Source organism: Protomyctophum bolini (assembly GCF_963924005.1).
Source record: "Protomyctophum bolini genome assembly, chromosome: 20".
In the NCBI taxonomy this organism is placed as follows: Eukaryota; Metazoa; Chordata; class Actinopteri; order Myctophiformes; family Myctophidae; genus Protomyctophum; species Protomyctophum bolini.
Window position 1 is genome coordinate 5,844,047 of NC_137881.1, and position 22,347 is coordinate 5,866,393.

A 22,347-nucleotide genomic window follows, 5' to 3' on the forward strand; every position below is an offset into this window, starting at 1 on the left:
AAGCGTCCACCTCCCCTCTTTTTACAACAGCAACCTTTTTCTGGTGACTGATATTGCCCTCCTAATACTTGAGGGGGCCGTATTTTTTAAAATGTTCAATTAAATTACTGTTTATTTATTTTTAATAATTGTTCTGCTGTCCCCGTTGCATGATGGAGGAGACTAAAGAATAAAAAAAATATGAAAACGAAAACAGTAATTGAAAACACCTGGGCCCCCTCACGCATTAGGACAATATCAGTCACCAGAAAAAAGACACGTGTTTTTGATTAATCTAACATGGTTAAAATGGAGTTTGAAGCTACAATGGGTTAGTAATATAGGAAGGGGCGGGGAATCTAAAATGAATATGAAATATCAGTAAATATTCAATCAAGTCTGAGTATAGACGATAAAATGACGAAAAGTTCCTTGAACTTCAGATGACTCACATTCGCAGCAGAAATATATGGAGTTTAGAGTTTGATTAGGATCCCCATTAGCTGGTGCATAGCAGCCACGACCCCAGGATATAGAAATATAGAAAGCAAACAGACATTACAAGCCTATTATTATCATCGTAACAAATATGATAGGTGACACTGACACTTGGATAAGTGTTGTGATATAACCTATACTGTGTGTGATAGCGCACGTTCATGGCTGGTATTATGATTCATGGCTGGTATTATGATTTAGACAGTGCAGACATGGTGACTCAAAAATGTCAAAAATATTTGTCTCGCAAGTCATATTTGCAGAGAAGGCCACTGTAAAACTGTATTAACCCATTCTGACCTGAGATCAGATTCATACGAGGTTTCCACTGGACACACACTGGTCTGATCAACCCATTCTGACCTGAGATCAGATTCTAAAAATGTCAGTCGTTCTTCGATTTTTCAAAAATAGCAGACCTACAAGCTCGTAGCGCGCCACTCGGTGGCGCGCTATGAGCTTGTAGATCTGCTATTTTTCAATAGCTAAAGCATTAACATGATGCTAGCACCAAAATGGGTTCCCGTTCAGAATGGGTTAACATCCTGACAGAAGTGCACATCTGCTCTGAAGGTTTTAAAAGCCATTTTTCTTTTCCCAAATCCCAACAGTATATTAACGCTAGATCTTTAACTGTAAATCCCATTCTAATTTGTCAATAAAGAAGCTCATTTTATCATTTCCCCTCACAGATCCTCTCCAGTGGGCCCAATGATGAGTAACGGAGTAACATGTCTAACGGACACGTTCTGATGACTCAGACTTGGCAGTGAGTGAGTTATGGCGCAGATGTTTTCACTTAGATATTACATTACTGTAAATTGCTGTGGAAATAAACTGGTGCACAGACAGTACGATCCTCAGTGCCGCTTTATCAATTTGTAACTAGATGTGGCACAGAAATATCACGTTTCTTTTTAACCCTTTCTCTTGGTTATGTGCATGCATGCATGCTGCACCCATGCATGATCTTTTCAATGTGCTCTGCTATAGGCATAGTGGGTCAGAAAACAGTATTTTACAGATTTATTTTGTGGGCTAGAAAATTGGTAAAACGTTTGTTCTGAAACAAACAAAAAGCCAATTCCTACCGCTGTCTAACAGATTATACTAAGATCACTGTTGAGGTGCGTTTAACAAAGAATTGTATTTGTGAAAGCCTGTATACGCACAACTGTGCATTTTTTAATTAAACGTAAATCTACGCAAACGGGAAACTTATTTTGTGCAGTGGTTAAAAAGACAATATTCCCAATACACAAATGAAATGAAACTATAAAAACCTACTTTTAAAAGAGAACTATAGTACTTAAATGCATAATATATAATCCATATGGAGCATATGAACCATATTCTATACTGTAGATGATGAATAACTAAAATGCAACCTCTGTGCTTACTGTATCAGGTGTGTGTGGGGGGGGGGTCATTCAGCCTAGGCATTGATTGATAGATTGTAATTGTTTTATTTCACAGTATGCAGAATTGGGTACATTTCAAACGGAAGCACAAGTCAATATAAGCAAAATCAAGTCAATCAAGTCAAGTCAGTCAATACAAAAACTTGTTGTCTGGACACACCATGATTATTAAGCATTACACTTGTTTACAATTACAACAGGGTCCAGCATTTTCAATTCATCAGAACATTATTTTAGAGAAGTACAAATATAAACTTCTATAAAAACAGGAAATCATATAAAGTTTTTAAAAAACACCACATGTAGGCCTACATTATGGGGAGAAAGGGGTGGTGGGGGGGGAGCAGTTTTGAATTGCAGCCGTTCGTAGTCATGTCTTAATGGCTGTTGGTAGGGCGTTCCACATTCAGTCTGAAGCAAGCTAGCTGATCCTTTTTGGTGAGTTTTGAGGCTCTGTATCGACGGCCTGAAAGCATGAGTTTGTGTGAAGCTAAAGGGTGTGTGTGTGTGTGTGTGTGTGTGTGTGTCCAGGGGGTCCCCAGCTAAATGACAGTTAGGAATCAACCAAAAGACCCTCCATTTGTACACTCTCAGAGTTAAATTAACTTTGATTTTAAAATATAAATTGGGGTCTCGGATAGAAATGCCATTAAATGGGGGTCCATAGCCTAATGCATGTCAAACTGGGGGTCCTTGAAATTAAACGGGTCGAGAAGCACTCCTAGAGCCGTAAAAGTCTTCTTATGGGCATATAATTTCAAATGGGGGTCCGTCCGCGGGGCTCATTAGTGTCAATTTGGGGGTCCTTGACATGAAAGCGTTTGGGAACCAGTGTTGTAAAGAGATGTAGCGATGGACATCAATCATCACAGTCACAGAGTCAGCGAGTCCCACTATTATTATTGATTTCTTTAAAAACCTTTCTGGAAAATATTTCAATACTGCTGTAATGCCGTGTCCTGGGACCCCAGGAAGATTAGCTGCTGCCATGCACCAGCTAATGGGGATCCTAATAAAACTATATATTTCTGCTGCGAATGTGAATCATCTGTGAAGTTCAAGGAACTTAACAATCATCAGTAGGTCTGCCATCAGACAATAATAATAACTTTATTTGTATAGCACTTTTCAAAAACAAGTTTACAAAGTGCTTCACATACAATACACAAAGGCAATTAAAATCAACAATGAAAATTAGTCAAATACACAATACAAAAAATACGAGATAAAAAGCAGAGACTGGGACTGTTCATTCAAACTCATTAAAAGCCTTTAAATAATAGTGGGTTTTTAAGAGTTTTTTAAAAGTGGACACTGAAGTGGTCTGTCTGAGTTCCAGGGGTAGTTGGTTCCACAGCAGTGGAGCCCTAGCAGCAAAGGCTCTGCCGCCTTGCGTCACCAGTTTTGTGTTGGGGGGGTTGAGTAAGACTTGGTCTGCTGATCTGAGGTTACGGGAAGGTATGTGCGGGGACAAGAGGTCGGAGATGTAAGTAGGTGCTAGTCCATTTAGTGATTTAAAAACAAACAAGTTAATTTTAAAATCAATTCTGTACATGACTGGTAGCCAATGCAGTGAGGCGAGAACAGGAGTAATATGGTCATATCTCCTGGTCTTTGTGAGAACTCTGGCTGCTGTGTTTTGAACTAGTTGAAGGCGATTGATGGATTTCTTTGGGAGTCCAGAAAAAAGAGAATTGCAGTAGTCCAGATGGTTTGTGACAAAGGCATGAATAAGGGTTTGTGCATCGCTGAATGAAAGAAATGATCTGATTTTTGCAATATTCCTGATTTGGTAGATGGCTGTTTTCGTGATGTTGGTGAAGTGCTTTGAGAAGTTTAAATCAGAATCAAATAAAACTCCCAGATTTCTAGCCTCAGGGGAGCACTGTAAGCCATGTGAATTTAAAAGCTGGATTTGATTTTCTCTGTGGGATTTTGGTCCAAATACAACTATTTCAGTTTTCTGGTTATTTAACATGAGAAAGTTATTTGACATCCAAGATTTTATGGCAGTAAGGCAGTCAATCAAAGGGGAAACTGGAGAAACTGTGGCTGGGTCCGAGGGATCTATGCAAAAATAAATTTGAGTATCGTCAGCATAAAAATGGAAAGATACATTAAAATTCCGAATAACTATGCCTAAAGGAAGTAGATAAATACAAAATAAAAGTGGACCAAGGATCGACCCTTGGGGGACCCCGCACGTGATGCCAGCGGGGCCAGATGACACATTCCCAAGTGAGACTGAGAAGGTTCTGTCACTCAGGTAGGACCTAAACCAATCGAGTGCAGTCCCAGTTACACCTACCCAGTTTTCTAACCTGTCTATTAAAATATTGTGGTCAATAGTGTCAAATGCAGCCGAAAGGTCCAGCAGCATCAATACCGTGCAACAGCCCACATCCGAGTTCATTCTAATGTCATTCAGAACTTTCAGAAGTGCAGTTTCTGTACTGTGATTAGCTTTAAAACCGGACTGAAACATTTCAAAAAGTGAGTTATTATTCATAAAGGTTAAAAGTTGTGAGTAAACCACTTTCTCTAGTGCTTTTGAAAGGAAAGGTAGCTTAGAGATTGGTCTAAAATTGTTAAGATTGGAAATCTCAAGGTTTGATTTTTTCAACAAAGGTTGTACTAGGGCTGACTTAAAATGTGTTGGGACAATACCGGAGGAAAGTGACTTATTAAAAATGTCTAAAATGTCTGTGGATAAAAAGAGGGAAACCCCTTTAAAAAACTTGGTGGGTAGGGGATCTGCGGGGGTAGAGGAGGATTTCATGCTGTTAATTATTTTCAACAGGTCATGCTGATTAACAGGAAGAAAGGAGTTAAAATTTTGACCTACCTCCCTGTGTGGTAAAGTGCACGGAGAGGGAATAATTTGGGCTCTAATACTCGATACCTTGTCTATGAAGAAAGTTTGGAAGGCATCACATCTTTCAGTGGAGATGATTTCACTGGAGTCTGAGGGACGACGTATGAGAGAGTTGATGGTGCTAAATAGAAGTTTAGGGTTATGGGGATTAGAAGCGATTAGATGGGAAAAATATTTGGATCGTTCTTCTTTTACTGTGTTATTCAGCTCTTTTAAGAGTGATTTCATGGCAATGTGGTTTGAAAGAACTTTAGAGGCTTTCCATTTTCGTTCAGCTTTTCGACATGCCTTTCTTATGGACCTGACTCTGTCATTTACCCAAGGAAGAGGTTTTGCTGACAGGAGTGAGGGTTTTGAGAGCTTAAGTGGGGCTACGACATCTAGAGAAGCAGTGCAATGTTGCATGAATTTGTTAGTCAGCAACATGATGAGTTAAGCGGATCAAGCTGCCGAGAAGCATGATAGGTGTCGCAGAAGTTCACCATGGTCTGTGGAGTAATGGGTCTAAAGTAACGGGGGGCTCTAGGGGTGGAGGCCGTGGGCGCTGAGGGAATATTGAAATGAATTGCAGCATGGTCGGAGACGTGCATGGCAATGGTCTGGAGATTTTCTGGTTGAAGTCCATAGGAAATGACTAAGTCTAGGGTATGGCCATGATCATGAGTAGGGCCGTGCACAAGCTGAATACAGTCAAAGGTGTGAATGAGTTCTAGGAAGTCAGAGGCAAATTTGTTGTCCTGAGAGTCCACGTGAATATTTAGATCGCCTAGAAATACTGCTCTATTATGATTGGTAGTGATGATGGACAGTAGTTGACCAAATTCTGACAGAAAGTCACCCTTTGAGTTTGGAGGGCGGTACAACAGACAAAAAAGGACAGTGGGATGGGAGGTCGTGAAAGTAAAAAGCTCAAAGGAGGTGAAGTTGCCGACAGTAGTAGGAGTGCATTTATGACCAGATTTATAAATAACAGCCAGCCCCCCACCACCTTTACCAGATGACCTACAGCAATTCCAGAAAGAATAGCCAGGGGGGCATGCCTCAATGAGATGGACATCAGTGTCCTGCCAGGTTTCAACCAGAAACATAAAATCTATTTTGTGGGCAACAATGAGGGTGTTCACTATAAAGGCTTTACAAGTAATAGACCGTAGATTCCAAAGACAGCCATTTAAAGTGGACTCATTTACCTTAATGAGATTTGCTTTCAGGGGGACTGTAGCTAGATTTGAGGTCGATATAGCACGCTTTAAACAATGTGAATTAAGTCTAGGAGTTATTAGCACAGAAATAAGTTGTGGGATAAAAGCTGTATGAATAAATGAAACTGTATTTGAAGTAGGTGCAATATGATCGTCTGAACGCAAGGGGGCAAGAACAGGAATATGAGTTGGGATAGGGGAGCGAATGACAGGGGAGTGAGTTATACTACTTTCACTGCATCAAAGGGGATTTGCTTTAAAAGCGATGCAGTGAATGAAGTTTGCAATTAGCTGCTTAGTGCCTTTCAGGTTCAGATGCAGACCATCTTTTTTTAAAAGGGACTGCTTCAACCAGAAGTGGTCGAAGTTGCTAATATAATTATAGCCAGCAGCCAGACAGAAATGTTCCAACCACTGATGAAGATTAAAAACACGGCTGAAATGTTCGCTACTCTTAGAGAGGCTAGGGAAAGGACCAGATACAATGCAATGCTTTCCCATGCTCTCAACTGTGAGACACAGGGTTTCCAGGTCTGTATGGAGTTTGGCTGAGTTTCTGGCCATAACATCATTTGTCCCAGTATGGACGATGATAGTGTGAACAGAGGGGTGACAGTCCAAGAGTATAGGGATGAGTTCAATAAAGTTGCCAACCTTCCCACCGCTTAGACAGTAAGTAATGGCGCATGGCAGTCTGGCAAATCTAACAAGAGAATCGCCAAGTATCAGTAGTTCTGGCACGGGGCTGTTCCCATCGGTTTAGACTGACAGCTTGGGGGGGAGGGGGAGAGAACATGTGCATTTGTTGACATTCGGCCCGGGGGTGGGGCAGTGGTGGTCATGTCAACATTGGTTTCAGCTGGGTCAACGATAGCACTAGAAACTGAAGCGCTAGTAGTTGCATTGGGGGGGTGGTGGAGGGCAAGGAGCGGGGGGACGGGGGTCATTTCGACGGTGTTTTCAGCTGATTTGGCTACACTGGGCGACACTCGGCGCCGCCGTTTGCCCCCAGGACGAGCCTTTCTTGGGGTAGAGGCGAGGATTGAAGAGCAGATGGTGGAGTCGGAGGAGGAAGTATCGTGGCCGCGGCGCTTTCTCGGACGGGACTTCAGGTCCGTTCGTGGGCATCCAGTTGGCGTGTCCGCCAGGTCCTGCAGCGATGCATAGGAATTGGAGCATGGAAATCCATCGGCCATATTCCGATCAACAGAAACATATGGACTAAAAAGTGGCACTGACTGTCTCCGGTGTGTTCCCTTGGCCACCGAGACCCAGGAGCGTGTCACTCCAGCTCCAGGAGACTGCTGCATAGCACCGCCATTTAGAGCGCCGCCGACCGGGGATTCCACAGGGGCAGCCTCGCCGAGCACCAGCGGGACAACGCCGGCACCCGGAGCGCCACCACCCGGGAGTTCCATAATGGCCAAACGGTCCTGGAGTTGTGCTTGCCGCTGTAGGAGTTCATTGAGGAGGTTAGTGAGGGAGTGGAGCTCCGTCTTCACCGAGTCAAATTCTGTCATTGTGGGAGCCATAGCAGGACTCGTAGTAGAACTTCTCTTCGGCTAGATGTCAGCCACAGCAAACTCTGCTAAACAAGCACCATGGCTAAAGACGAGCCACCGCCAGCTAACAGAGAGCAGTTCGAAGATGTTTGTGATCAAAAAGTGCCGATTAATACAAACGCTATGTCTGCTAGACAGGCACCATGGCTAAAGGCGAGCCACCGCCAGCTAACAGAGCATAGTTCGAAACGTGTAATCAAAAGTACCGATTACCGATATCCCGTGTTGGTATGGAGGCTGTGGATCACTTGGCTGGTATCCAAAGTTTGGTGTTAAAAGAGTTAGTAGAAAGTTGTTAAAATAACGATAAAAAGTCACTCTGTGAGAGAGCTTCTCACTGACAGCCACAGACGCTCACGCATGCGCAGAAAGACATGGATCAAGCCATTGCGTTGGTTCAGGAGATACTTCCACAGACCATAGATTTCACTGTGTTGTAGGCTGTGTTGTAGGCTAGGTTCATGAATGGAACACATTAATAAAGGTCCCCCTGCTGCGTTTCCAATTGCTACGGATGACAGTGTGAAGGCAAACCGCAGCAAATTAAATATGCAAGAATCCCAAAATCTCCGCCCATACTGTACGCATGAGTCTACCGAAGTATTGGGTGAGAATGTGACCTTAATTAACTAACTGTGGATAGATTTATACATTCAATCTACACTGACAATTTTCAGTGTAGATTTGGAGTCCCAGAGTTTACACATTTATGAAATGGTCATCCGTGGCCACGCCGTGTTCCACAATGGCAATCAGCTCTTCGGAGCCATTTGGGTTGTCCGAGTTCCTCTGAAAACGCGTACGGATGGCGCGCTAGTCTGTCTGTCCACCAAAACATTCCAGTCTCCCTCTGCCAAAGAATTCCTCAAAGTGTTTGAGGTCCATTTTCCAACAGCTGGACGCAACCTTTGTGCTGCCTAAATCCAACGTGGATGATTATTATTATTATTATTACTATTACTATTATTATTATTGGGGCGGCTGTGGCTCAGTAGAGCAGGTCGTCCAATGATCCGTGGGTCGGAGGTTCGAAAACCCCGGCCGACATCGACACTGAACCCTACATTCGCCACCATCGGTGTGTGCGTGTGGCACGCGAGGACGCCGGCGTCAACTGTTCACCGCTTCACCTCCCAATGAATGGACCATTGTAAAGCGCTTTCAGTAAGCACGTATAGTTCATTATTATTATCACCATCAGACCTCGGGTATGCCCATTCCTCTGTTGTCCAAGAGCTTCATGCATTCTGTTGGAGCTCCTCACATCATGCCCATGGATTTGCGCCCTCTACCGATATATTGACGGGTGCGAATGAAAAAGATATTGTAAGGTTGTGTTATTATTTCACTGTTGATTGGGTTATTTTTTAATTTGTAACAGGCGTGCGAAGTGCGGCTAGTTGCTTTGTGGTTCCCATGCTTTAGCTTTAGTCTACCTCCTTAAATATAAAGATTTTGCTCACATCCTTACAAAACCTGGGTAAGGCCTTATCTTGTGCTTTACTGGACATTTTAGATGTTTGTCTGCAATGAACTGCTCGATTATTCCCAGCAAGATAAGGACAGGACAACAGCCACCATGGCTGCCCCAAGCACAGGTAAGACTTCTCCATCACTATGAGCTAAGACATAACTTCTGACCTGTACAGTGTCACAATAGTTCCCCTCTGATCGTATGCAATCTGCTTTCATTTGCAATAAGGGGCACAAGGTTTCGGAAGCAGTTAGGATAACTTAACGAGACTGCGATTTCACCCTATCACTATCTCCTTTATAGCTGGACCCAAAGGAGCAACTGTGCAAAACGGCTGCAAGTGTCAGTGAAGAGCCCCAGGATTCTGAGGTAAACCTTTGAGGTTGGCGAGCGCGTGTTGGTTAATGGGAACAAACCAGGAGTCATACAATCCCTTGGGGAGACACAGTTTTCTCCAGGACAATGGGCAGGTTGTAAACCGACTCGGACCCAAATGACCCATAATAAAACATGGGCATGTCAGACAGAAACACATACAGGTCTCGCATAGTCATGGATGTTGTACAAATAGGTTACAGGGACTGTCAACGACATGGAGAGCGGTGCAGTGACGTGGTAGAAGCACTTGGTGGTATCATTAAGTTGGCTTTATTTTTATATATTTTATATTTTTGGCTTTATTTTTATTTTTAATATTTTTATATATTTTATATTTTTGGCTTTATTTTTATTTTTTATATATATTTTATATTTTTGGCCAAAAATATACCGAAAATAGAAGATCTACAAGCTCACAACGCGTCGCAGCGTGACACGCTGAGAGCTTGTAGATCTGCTATTTTCGGGGCACAAACCCAGCACTATTTATCTACCAGAGATGTGGGCGTACGTGGATTTAGAAAACACAAAAATGCTGTGTTCAAGTTCAGGAGACTTCGGGGGAAAAAAAGCACTTCTCCTGAATGCTGCCTTCCGGTATACATATATGGCATGGCATGGAAGGGAGTGGCATATGCATTTCTTCCACAATAGTAAATGCTGCATTTGTGGTCTGGAAAGGGAAGTTGTTTTACAGACGGGTAAAAGGGCAGGGATGTCTATGTGTGTGTGTGCAGTGCACGTGCCTGCACTCCCGTGGTCTTGAGTGTGTCGAGGGCCGTGCACGCTCGAGGGCTTTTCTGAAGAAACTGGAGAGTCTGTTGAGAGTAACAAGTTTGCGTGTTAGACATGGTGGCTGACATGACGACACATACACCAAGTTCTTGCAGGGAACGGACTCATTCGAAGAGGAGGATCGTCTGTTAATCCATTTTGGGCGGGAACCCCCTTTTGGTGTTTTAAGCATTACGTTATGCTTTAGCTATTGAAAAATAGCAGATCTACAAGCTCATAGCTATGAGCTTGTATAGATCTGCTATTTTTTTTAAACCGTGAAAATGTGTCGCAAATCTTTGAATATATATTCTTTCAGAGCGAACGATTTTAACTAAAATCTTTGCTTCTGGGGGGGTGGTCCCTGGAACAACATATTTTCAGATGGGAGTCGGAGGCCAAATGCATATAATTCTAGGGGTCCTTGACATGAAATATTGAGAACCACTGATATAGAAACATGAGGTTTTTCAGAAAGACATTTTTTCAATTTCGACATCTGGCCAAAATGGGTTAAATAGACAAACAATATGCAAAGAATGTACCCTGAAGGGGGGGGGGGGGATGGAACTGCTATAAAACTTTGTAATGCCAAAGTTGACATTTGTGCGCAACACAAAACAACGTATTTCATTGTGGGTTTGAGTCGAGAGGCCCTTTTTGATATCAACCAAGTCACCTGAATTAAAGTGGCAGATGCCCTTTTAATATATATTTTAGGGTCATGTCATGTGGTCTACCTGCACAGCCTTTGTGATCTACTGGTAGATCACGATCTACCTTTTGGGCACCCCTGTTCTATTTCCTGTCAGAACTGAAAGAAAAGGCCTACAGTGTGGACGAGGGAATACCAGAGAACTGATGAGGGAATACCAGAGAACTGATGAGGGAATACCAGAGAACTGATGAGGGAATACCAGAGAACTCGCCGGTTTACCAACTCGCCGCAGTGAAAAGTGGAGCGAAGCAAGTTTAAATGTCTTCATCGTTGTGCTAACATGCTGTCTTCATCAGTGTAGTTAGAATTTCAAACCCACAGATGTGGCATCAGGTACGGTCGCCCCTAGACCTAGAATGCCTGTGATGATTTAATTATACTTCGTAAATTTTCATGTATCATAGGCATAGATAGCTTGCACCGTTTCCTGATAGATATGAAAATGTGCGGCATAAATGTGATAAATGCTCCGTTTGTACTCCCCCATTAAATAATTCCAAAGACGTGGAGTGAAATATGGTCCTCTAGTTTTATATCCATGTGAAAGTTCTGGCACAAAACGTGTATTTAGTGAATTATCTCCACTTTTTCAAGAGATGCACACGGACGTCTTTCTCTCCGGCGAGGGGGGGCCGGAAAGATCGATGAGCTGATTTTACAAATACGTCCTGTTTACTGTGGTGTGATTAATTACCCAGCACCAAACGCAAAGCACCTGCCAATTGTGTGACGGCAAACTTTTGTGTTTCCCTGGTCAATTGGTGATGAAAAAGTGGAGATAATTCACTAAATACACGTTTTGTGCCAGAACTTTCACATGGATATAAAACTAGAGGACCATTTTTCACACCACGTCTTTGGAATTATTTAATGGGCGAGTACAAACGGAGCATTTATCACATTTATGGCGCACATTCACAAGTTCTACAAGAAATCATGGATGTGATCTATGGCTCATGTATGTGAAATACTGTACATACTGTATGTAACAACAAGAGCCGTTCTAGGGCTTGGTCGCCCCTAAACCATCTCGCCCCTTGATTTTTTTCCCCACCGATCGCTCGGTCCGACAGTTCTTATATTATTTAATTTTGTTTTACTGAGATTAAGCTCTCTCTCTCTTCTATTTAAATAAAAGGTTGAATGAAGTAACTAAAATGCACTAAACAGGCGAGTTCTCCAGTTACCGATGAGGCCCAGCTAGCTGATGTCAACGGAGCAACACATTCACATCGCTGACTGACCAGCTGGAGTAGGAGAAACAACACTTGGATTCCGCTCATGAAGAACAGAATTGTGAAGGATATAAGCTCCAGACGGAACTCCAGAAAATGGACACCTACCTTCAAAACTATAGTCTGGAGAGAGGGAGGACTCCAGGACTGGCTGAAGAGCTGCAGGCCGCTGGGCTGTAGGCTATGGCCACCATCTTGATTCTGGATAATCAGAGGTAGGCCAAAACGTCAGCTGACGTTGAGAGGCTCAACAGGGAGAAGATGGAGCTCCAGAAGAACGAAATCTCCGTCCTCTGCAGCAATAATAATAAACTTTATTTGTATAGCACCTTTCATGCCAGAAATGCATCACAAAGTGCTTTACAAGGCAGAGAACAAACAAAATACAATCATATAAAATATTAGCCGCAATTTGCAACTCTATAGATTTTTTTATAATGGGATGAATCTAGAGTTGCAATACCCTCCATTGACTCCCCACTCATCTTTTTTGGTTTGCGATCTGCTTGTCTTAAACGACGTTAAACTCACCAACATTGCAGCTGTAGTACAAGCTTGAATTATCCTCTTTCAATCTGCAGAGCTTGTTTTTCATAAAAATCCACCGTAGAGATGTTATGAGCTACTTTCTGTCAAGACATCCTCTGCAAGTGATTCTTTTATTAAGTGTTGCAGTTTGGAAGCACTCGTTTTTATTAACGGGTCGCGCTGCTGCCTCCTGCATTATGTGCAAATTCGAAACAGGTGGAACGCAGAAGGTTCAGTGACGTACGACGAGTGCTTCCAAACTCCAGCACTTAGAAAAAGAATCACTTGCAGAGGAGGTCTTGACAGAAAGTAGCTCATAACATCTCTACAGTGGATTTTTATGAAAAACAAGCTCGGCAGATTGAAAGAGGATAATTCAAGCTTGTACTACAGCTGCAATGTTGGTGAGTTTAAGCAGATCGCAAACCAAAAAAAAGATGAGTGGGGAGTCAATGGAGGGTATTGCAACTCTAGATTCATCCCATTATAAAAAGATCTAGAGTTGCAAATTGCGGCTAATAAAATATACACATACATCAGCAAACAAGCAAAAACAAAATAACTATGAGGCAATTAACAATATAGCAATTAGCAAAGGGCATAAAACCGACAGCAAATCAAGCAGTGCAATATGACAGTAAAACAATAGCATGGAACATAAAACCGGTGATACATGAATAAGAACACTCAATTAAAAGCAAGAGTGAAAAGGTGTTAAGGACAAACAAGAAAAGTTTCAGGTGTGGGGACGTTTTGTAAGTTACATAAAGAACAATAATTTGTCACATTTAATGGATGGAGCTGAAGAGGAGTAGTGCTGTTGTTTTGTTTTTGGTTATTGTTGTTTTGCTTTCTTTATACCAGTAATTGTCTTGTAATGTTCATTGTTGTTTTTTTGTCAGTTGTGTGTAAAAAAGGAAAATAAGTACATTGTTGGAAAGAGTCTTGAGCTCTGCTTTAAAATATCTACCGAGGGAAGCTTGTCTGAGCTGAAGGAGAAGTTTATTCCGTAAAAACAGAAGGCATGACTCACCATATTTCTTGGTCGCCATCTTTTTAGGCACCTCGAGCAGGCCCGCAGCTGAGGACCTACCCGTAAGAGGGCGGCCTGGGACATAACTAGGTAGGCAGTCGAGGAGGTAGGAAGGTGTAAGACCGTTTAGAGCTTTATATACAAGTAGAATAACTTTTAAATGAATCCTAAAACCAACTGGGAGCCAAGGCTCAAGAGGAGGACAGCAGCAACACGTCACGGAGCTCCCTCAGGCATTAAGATCTTCAGGTGAATATGAGAAGCACGCACGTGATCACAATAAGAAGCACTTCCTGCTTGTTAGCTTATCAAAATAAGACACAAGAAGAGCACGACACTGAACAACCACCAGGGGGTGTGAAACATGAACACATGTTAAATACAATTCAAATCTGGTTACCTAAGACAATGTGTTTGCTATAGCCTACATATTATTATTACATATTAAAAAGAAAATGTACATAGTACACTTTCACGTGTAGTTGAGTAAGCTAATGCAGTGGTTCCCAAAGTGGGGTTCGGGGACCCCCAGGGGTCCTTGAGGGAGTTCCAGGGGGTTTCCAGCTAAATGATAGTTAGGAACCAAATGGACCCTTATGGGTCTGTAACTCAGAGAGAGTACAAATGGAACCAAATGGACCCGTTAGGACAAAGCAAAGAGAAAGTAGACCGACTCTCATACATGATCCTCCAAAATATATATAATACAAATAATACAAAAGGAAAAAAACTGCCTTGTTGACTGATATCTGTTCAAATGGGGGTCTGTGGGCTAATTAGTGTCAATTCGGGGGTCCTTGACATGAAAAAGTTTGGGAACCACTGTGGCTAATGTTTGACCAGGAGGAGTATCTAACTCTCTATACTTTGACTCTAAACACTAGGGTTGAGTGCTTTGTCCACCACTGGACTACTGTCAGCTGTCTGTCTGTCTGTCTGTCTGTCTGTCCCCATGCCTCCTTCTTTACACACAGACTGTTGACCTCGGTTGGATTGACCCATTTATATAACCAGAGCGGTACCCGGCTGTATAGCACCCAGCCGGTAACGATGGCAGGAGATTTGTATTTGTATTTATTTATTCATTCAGCAAGGTATGAAAACAACACAGGGAACATATAAATATAAGAAGGGTAAAGTGCTAGCTAGGCCGAGGCAAAAAAAAACCCAAGGGGCTTATACGAGGCCTCTACCTATATAAATTATAATGAAACATTGTACATAATATAAAGATCCATCCATGCCCCACCCGGCTATGCAATATCGCTAAACTTATCTTTTTCAACACGTACCACCGATAAGCCCATGCACCAAAGCTGTGCACGTGCAAATGCACATTTGAATTGTGTGCGCATGCACATGCACATGCACACGCAATTCAAATGTGCATTTGCACGTGAGCTTTGGTGAAAAAGATAAGTTTAGCGATTCAGTAGGCCATAAGTCATGATCTCAGCAGGGCTTTCCAAGAAGGTGTGTGTGTGCGTGCGCACATGTAATTTGGCACTTTTCCAACAACATGGTGCATGCACTCAACACGACTCAATTCTACTAATTCTTCTTTTCCAAAAATAGTCAATTGTACCTGGTACTTTATTTTTGTATCACATCTGTCAAGGTTCCCCCAAAAAATAAGTATTTATTTAAAGACCTGTAAGTCTCGTACAAAGCCAACAGCCAAGTTGACAAATCATCACAATAAATAATCTTCTTTGGGGCAGAACAAATTAATTAGAAGAAAAACTGTAAGAAAGGTGCTGTATATACTTTTATTTGATTTATTTCTTTGACAGGGACAAAGCTCATTAATCAACATGTCAGTTTTCACATCAATGTAAATGGGCCAGAGTTAGCCAAAGCTAAATTTCATCTGTAGTCCCTGTTGGGCAGGCTCTTAAAAAGTAAATGATAAAAGAAAGACAGAGTGTAGGGCGCCTGCACACAACACCATGCGTTGATGCCATGTGTGCATATGTGCAGGCACCCATCACTACGTCCATACAAAAACACAGTGCCCATATTATTTCTTCGGCCCAAACAAATGTGTTTATTGTCATGATTTGTCAACTCAGCCGGTGGCTGCATGCGAGGCTCGTGATTGAGACTGACGCCAGATGACTGGTGATGTCACAACTCACAGGCTGATCGCATGGAGTCCGAAAACCATATTGGAGCGCATGCGCACAACAGACTTGGAATACTGGCATATGTAGTCCTATTAGTTTGACACACATGTAGTTCACTTTACATGACAGGAGTCAGTCTGTCCATCCGTCTGGACAGCTAATCTCTGGCACCGCCGGCCCCGATTGCAGCGAAATTGTGCGTTAAATGGTTAAACGCTTTACAGAGATTGTGCATTACATTCACCCATTCACACACACATTCATATACACCGATGGTGGAGGAAACCATGCAAGGCACCAACCAGCACATCAGGAGCAATTAGGGGTTCAGTGTCTTGCTCAAGGACACTTCGACACTGACTCTGGGGGAGCCCACAGGGTTTGAACTGGCAACGTTGCGGTTACCATCCGGCCACTCTACCCCCTGAGCCACTGCCATCCCGATTGGCTAAGATCGGCTTCCAAAGTTTGCAGGAATGCTCAGTTTTGAACAAAATGCCTTTCCAGAACCCGTGAAGTTAAGTTATTTACGCACGCAACGCACGCAGTGCCTTTAGTTTAACCCTTATTCTTTGTCCTTTCGCTGTTGACATTCCTTTATGTTCTGATCACGTGGGCGCTATACTGTAGTCTACCTTTGGTCATGGTATCTCTGTATATGATTTATGACAACTGTTGCTGCATGGCTGCAGAACATGGCATGGCATTACATAATCATGAAATCACATTATTATTTGAGTTAATCACGATTATTTTTTGCATAATCATCATAATCATTTCCACGTTGAAAATGTTTCATATAAATATCAGCTATATTTAGGCTTTTAAAGTTTAAAATGATAAAAATGTAAAAAGAACCCCCTGCTGAAAACACTTCAGCTGGAGTCACAGAGGGATCATGATCTGTGCAAACACATCTTTATTTTGAAAGCTTTCGGTCCACTGACCTTCTTCAGGCATTGTCACACAAGTATCTGTGACAATTATTCGTCATGTAAAATGTCATAATCGTGACAGCCCTGTGTGTGCTCACGTGCATGTGCATGTATGTGTGTGTGTGTGTGTGTGTGTGTGTGTGTGTGTGTGTGTGTGTGTGTGTGTGTGTGTGCATGTATCTTGGCCACATTCAAGGGAATGACTGCATGGCTTTCTGCAAACATAACGTCACTTCTGGAAAAGAGAGAAAAGGACAGGAGAGATTATGGGTTGGGGTGGAGTGGGTGGGGGCCCAGTCTTCCCCCTCTATCTATTTATATGCTCTCTCATTAACCTATATGTCTACCACTGTCTCTCTTTCCCTGTGTCTCTGTCTCACACCCCTCACTCTCCCTCCCTCCCTCCCACCCTCTCTCTCCCCTTCCCTCCCTCTCTCCACACCCCTCCCTCCCTCCCTCCCTCCCTCTCTCTCCCCCTCCCTCCCTCTCTCCACACCCCTCCCTCCCTCCCTCCCTCCCTCTCTCTCCCCCTCCCTCCCTCTCTCCACACCCCACCCTCTCTCTCTCCCTCCCTCCCTCCCTCCCTCCCTCCCTCCCTCCCTCCACACCCCTCCCCACGGGGACAGCTAGGGGGCCTGGCTGGCTGGCTATATAAAGAGGACGCTCCCCTCCCAGTAGTGCCACAGACTAGAGGTTGCAGGGTCCAGTCCAGTGATCTGACAAGACAAGGAAACAGAGTGAGAGTTCACTTATAGTTTGGATTCCCTCGTTCCACACGGCTCTACCTGAGACCAGTCTTATATCCTTAGTGTTCTTCTGAGTGAGACCTGAGGGCAGATCAGAGCAAATCTTTAGAGACATTAAAGACAGATTGCAGGACGACTCACCAATTCCCGGTCCCGCACAAGCTGCTTTTTTTACTTTTAAGTTGGAATAGCAGTGATATAGGCTGAAATCGGTTGAATCAAGTGTTTGATGACTGACCGATGACAATTAAATTATACTTATCCAAGCGTATGTATACTTTGCCGTTGTGACACACCGCGACGCTGCAGCCACACCAGGTCAGGCTTAAAGAACAAGACGTTTTGGAGGAGTCAAGTCTTCAGTTCAAGTCCACAAAACACAACTCTCTGGATCTGCTCTGCCAACTTTTGTTCAAGATGCACCAACAACAGCAGCGTGGCTTCTCGGTGAGGAGGACGATGGCAGTGGTGGCTCTCAGCCTGCTCGTTGTGATGTCAGCTCAACAGGTGAGTTCACTTCACCTCTGACTCACTGTACGTACGGTACTCGCTTTGACCCATTCTGACCTGAGATCAGATTCATATATACGAGGTTTCCACTGGACACACACTGGTCTGATGAACCCATTCTGACCTGAGATCAGATTCTAAAAAATGTCAGTCGTTCTTCGATTTTTCAAAAAATAGCAGACCTACAAGCTCGTAGCGCGCCACTCGGTGGCGCGCTATGAGCTTGTAGATCTGCTATTTTTCAATAGCTAAAGCACGACATGATGCTAACACCAAAATGGGTTCCCGGTCAGAATGGGTTAAAGGGATTGGCATAAATGCAAAGTATATTTTATTTTCCGTTTGTGCACACACACACACCACATCATGTGTTCAGTGTCCCAACAAATGCCCCAAGAAAGACCGATTCATATTTCATTGCAGTGATAAACAGCTGTTAACACTAGAAAGAAGTATAAAGAATAAAAGCTAAAAACATAAAACCAAATAACATAACATACCAGTAAAGGCCCAAGTTATCGAATAGTGGTGAATACATACATTAGTGTCCCATCATGTAGGTCTGTATTTTAATGCTCCAACACTGTCAGTACCTCTCTGTAGACATACTGTACTGCAGACATAAGAATCCTCAGTGTTCATTCGTTCACTCATAGATAGACCACAGGGTGTACAGGCTCTGCTCTTTATCCCCTGAGTGAACGAGGACCCGGGGGTTCAAGTCCAGCATGTCACATTCCCTGTGCTCTCTACTCTAGTCTGGGCTATCTGAAATAACAGCAGAACATCGAAGGACGTCTGCTCTCTTTCTGAGCCTCTGTTCTCCTCTGATAGAGGGCATACAAAACATGTCTTCTCTCTCCATTACATACACTCATAAGAACTACAGTATACTCTGTAAGTCAATTAATGCAAGGAAAAATGCATTATTATTTGGACTTCTGAGCAATATCGTGATATTTGTTGTGTCTTACTTAATTTGTTAGAACGGAAAGACACAGGACAGAGCCAGAGGACATAGAACATGTCTGTCTGTCTGTCACTCAATGCCATCCATGTTAAAGCAACATACCGTATGTGCATGTATATGTTCCAGGCGTGTGCGGCTCCAGTCCAGGCCCACGACACGGTCCAGTCCAGTTCTTCACAGAGCCTCCACACTCCGAGGAGAGTGGCCCGCATGACGCCTCTGTGGAGGATCATGACCAAGCCACTGAACGCATACTGCAAGGAAAACATGGAGTGCTCCACCAGTGTCTGCAGGTAACTGGAATACTCATCATGTCATTATACAGTATATAACAGTCAATATAATGGTATAGGCCTACTTTCCACGCAGTCTGACACCATAACCTTGTAGCACAAGCTTCAGGTTGGTCAGTTCCAGCAAGTTATATGGAGTGATAAAACTCTTTTTTTATATCGATGCAGTCTATAGATAATTATGAGTCAGAATATATACTTCAGCTTCTGAGATGTACAATACTTGGCATGTCAAATGAACACATACAGTTTGAGTATACAGCATGTAGACATATTATTTTGGATTCGTATATATATACATACATGACATGCTACTTCAGACAACTAAATTCATGAATGAATACATTTTGTTGGAAAAACTAAACAAAACCTCTCCTCTCCTCAGGGGTGGTTTCTGCCGGTCGGCCACAGACGCGGCGAAGTCCTAGAGAGAGAGAGAGAGAGAGAGAGAGAGAGAGAGAGAGAGAGAGAGAGAGAGAGAGAGAGAGACACCCACGGTTACGACGATAGGGTTTACATGCACATTGGTATTCTTCTGAATAATTCTTCAGGACAATCAGTAGGCCTATTGATTAATATTCTGTTTCCTATAACGTATGTAAACAACATATCCTATATATTGTACACTCATAGCTCTCTCTATGCTGACTATATACTGTAGGAAATATTCAAGAATATAGAATATCGAAAATATAGCACACGAGGACATCAAGTGGAATATGATATAGAAAACAACTTATACCACTTATCACCACACACAGAGATTAGCACCAGGAGAAGAGCACGTGCACACACAGTCGCTCAGCAGTCAGTGTTTATGAAGTTATTATTCTCCTTCTCTCTGAGTGAAAGCATTCACCAAAAAAAGAAACTTCGGGATTTTTCCGCCGCACCAAAGAATCTCTGTGGTTGGTTGTGCCACCATCTGTCTTAAAAACAGAACAGCCTACGGGTCAGACAAACAGTCACTTTACAGATCTGGGTATTTCATTTTGTCCCCAAGATCTCTTTTTTTGTAATGTTTTTTTTGTTTGTTTTGCAAATCACAAAAGGTGCCTCTGCAGTTAGTTCCAGCTAAACAAGAGATTCTCCACCAACCAAAGCTGTTGTGTTTTTGATGCAAAACTAGAATTTAACCTTTTCACTAGATAAATATACTTGCATTATTATATGAATGATATAATGATATGGTATCCTTGAACCGTAGCCCACAATAGATAAATAAAATAAAATAAGTAGGTTATGGGGGTTTTATCTAAGCAGTTCGCCAGGTCACGTTTAAGACTCGATAACAGCATGATATGCTCCCTTCTTGAAATGCCATATTTTTGCTTTTAAATTCAGCAAAGCATTATGATATAAATCATCTTCTTATAATATCCTCTTCCCCGACGTTGAGGCATACATAACCTTTAGACTTTGTTTTACTACTGTATTAGTTCCTCATGTCAGTTAATTTTAAGGGTCAGTCAGTGTACGCAGAGGGGTTTTTCTTCAAAGGTTTCTGTCGTTTATTAATTACACCACCAGTGATATCACCTTGACCGTCACGTGTACAGATAGCCTATATATATTATCAGCGGACCAAGGACCGACCGACCATGGGAAACACTTCCCTTTTCATGCCAAGCTATACATTCATCCGAAACTAAAGCTGTACGTTTTCAGGGGGAAAGGTTGAGTCCTAAACAAACTTAAATAGAAATGGAAAGTAAACGTATATATATATATACGTCTTGAAAATCCTATGCGGTCCTGTACATATTATACACGGTCCGTTGATGCCGCTGATGTGGTATCAGCCGAGGTTGTTAGTGTTTTGAATCTTTCACTCGTTTATTTTTATTTAGTGTAGACTTTTTTTTCAATTTCAGATTTTTTTTCCAGAACACACAGGGTTAAAACGAAGAGAGAGAGAGAGAGAGAGAGAGAGAGAGAGAGAGAGAGAGAGAGAGAGAGAGAGAGAGAGAGAGAGAGAGAGAGAGAGAGAGAAAGAGGGGGGGAGGGAGAGAGAGAGAGAGAGAGAGACACACAGAGGAATGGAGCAGGTTACACATTTATGATATGTTGCTCATTGTTGCTATTATCTTTTGTTTTATTTATTTATTTTATTTTTTCCAGAGGGGTTGAACTTTATTTCTTTTCAAATTTAGAAAACAAATTACAATTGGGTTCATATTGGTTCCTTTAACAAAAAAAAGGGCTTGATTACGGTATCTTGTTTGTTTGTTTTATTTAAAATAGATAGAATACAAATTTGACATTGGTTTTTTTTTCACCTTGGCTTTGTGCCAACTGTAGCTATTTTAAGCTTTTTTTCTTGACGTTCAAAACTCTTTTATCACCTTGACTGGATTGTCATATATTTTCCAGCGCATGAGTTCCCACCAGATGCAATAATAATAATATACTTTTATCTCTACTCTGACAGAAATGTTCAGTCTTTCATAACCTTTGGTATACGAGACATATTTTGGTTACATACACTCAGTGTATCTGTGGGAATGTTTGAGTAAGGATTGCACTTTTAAGTCCAGGTTATCTTTGTACTGTGTATCTATCCTATCTATGTACTGTTTGCTCCCATGCAGTGGTTATGGAAGACATGCCTTCTACATTAATAAAATAATGGAGAAATACCAAGCATGAGCGTGTGAGAGTTTTATTTGTATGTGATTCTGAAAGCACATTACAAATTAATTAATTTGTTCAAGATTTATTATTTGAGGTGCTTGTGTGCATATTAGGTCCTACCTGGTGCATGCATACTGTAAAATATTACTAGCCTAATGGAGGCGTGTATAAACTTAGGGGGGTTGATGCTATGCATGAAGAAGGCTGACACAGTTTTGGCATTTATGGTTTTATATGAAGTTGAGTTTTAGTGGTCCGAATGACTCATGAGTGAATGGTATTTCCTCAAGAACGCATTTTGTTGGTCAGGTTTGTCTGTGCAGCTGCATTTTAGAACTGCACACTGTCACAAAACTGGGGTCCTGTACATTAATAGGGAGTGCCCCAACAGATGCCTGAACTAAAGTTGGAAACTGGGTCCTATAGAATGACTAGAGGTTGCCCAAAATAGGCCTG

General features: G+C 42.3%; 1 protein-coding gene across 1 annotated transcript; it reads left to right on the top strand.

The window, feature by feature from the left end:
- Positions 1-17,433: 17,433 nt before the first annotated feature.
- Positions 17,434-21,230, top strand: LOC308335132 (uncharacterized protein). Its single transcript, XM_080792131.1, has 3 exons — positions 17,434-17,991; positions 19,091-19,257; positions 19,643-21,230. The coding sequence occupies exons 1-3, from the start codon at positions 17,902-17,904 to the stop codon at positions 19,683-19,685; spliced, it is 300 nt and encodes a 99-aa protein (XP_080648257.1). The 5' UTR covers positions 17,434-17,901; the 3' UTR covers positions 19,686-21,230.
- Positions 21,231-22,347: the final 1,117 nt, after the last annotated feature.

Bases quoted from the DNA above. Each gene is read 5' to 3' on its own strand.
- LOC308335132 (XM_080792131.1), top strand. From the start codon at position 17,902: ATGCACCAACAACAGCAGCGTGGCTTCTCGGTGAGGAGGACGATGGCA. The intron at 17,992-19,090 runs GTGAGTTCACTT...TATATGTTCCAG, and splicing joins TTGTGATGTCAGCTCAACAG to GCGTGTGCGGCTCCAGTCCA. The intron at 19,258-19,642 runs GTAACTGGAATA...TCCTCTCCTCAG, and splicing joins TGCTCCACCAGTGTCTGCAG to GGGTGGTTTCTGCCGGTCGG.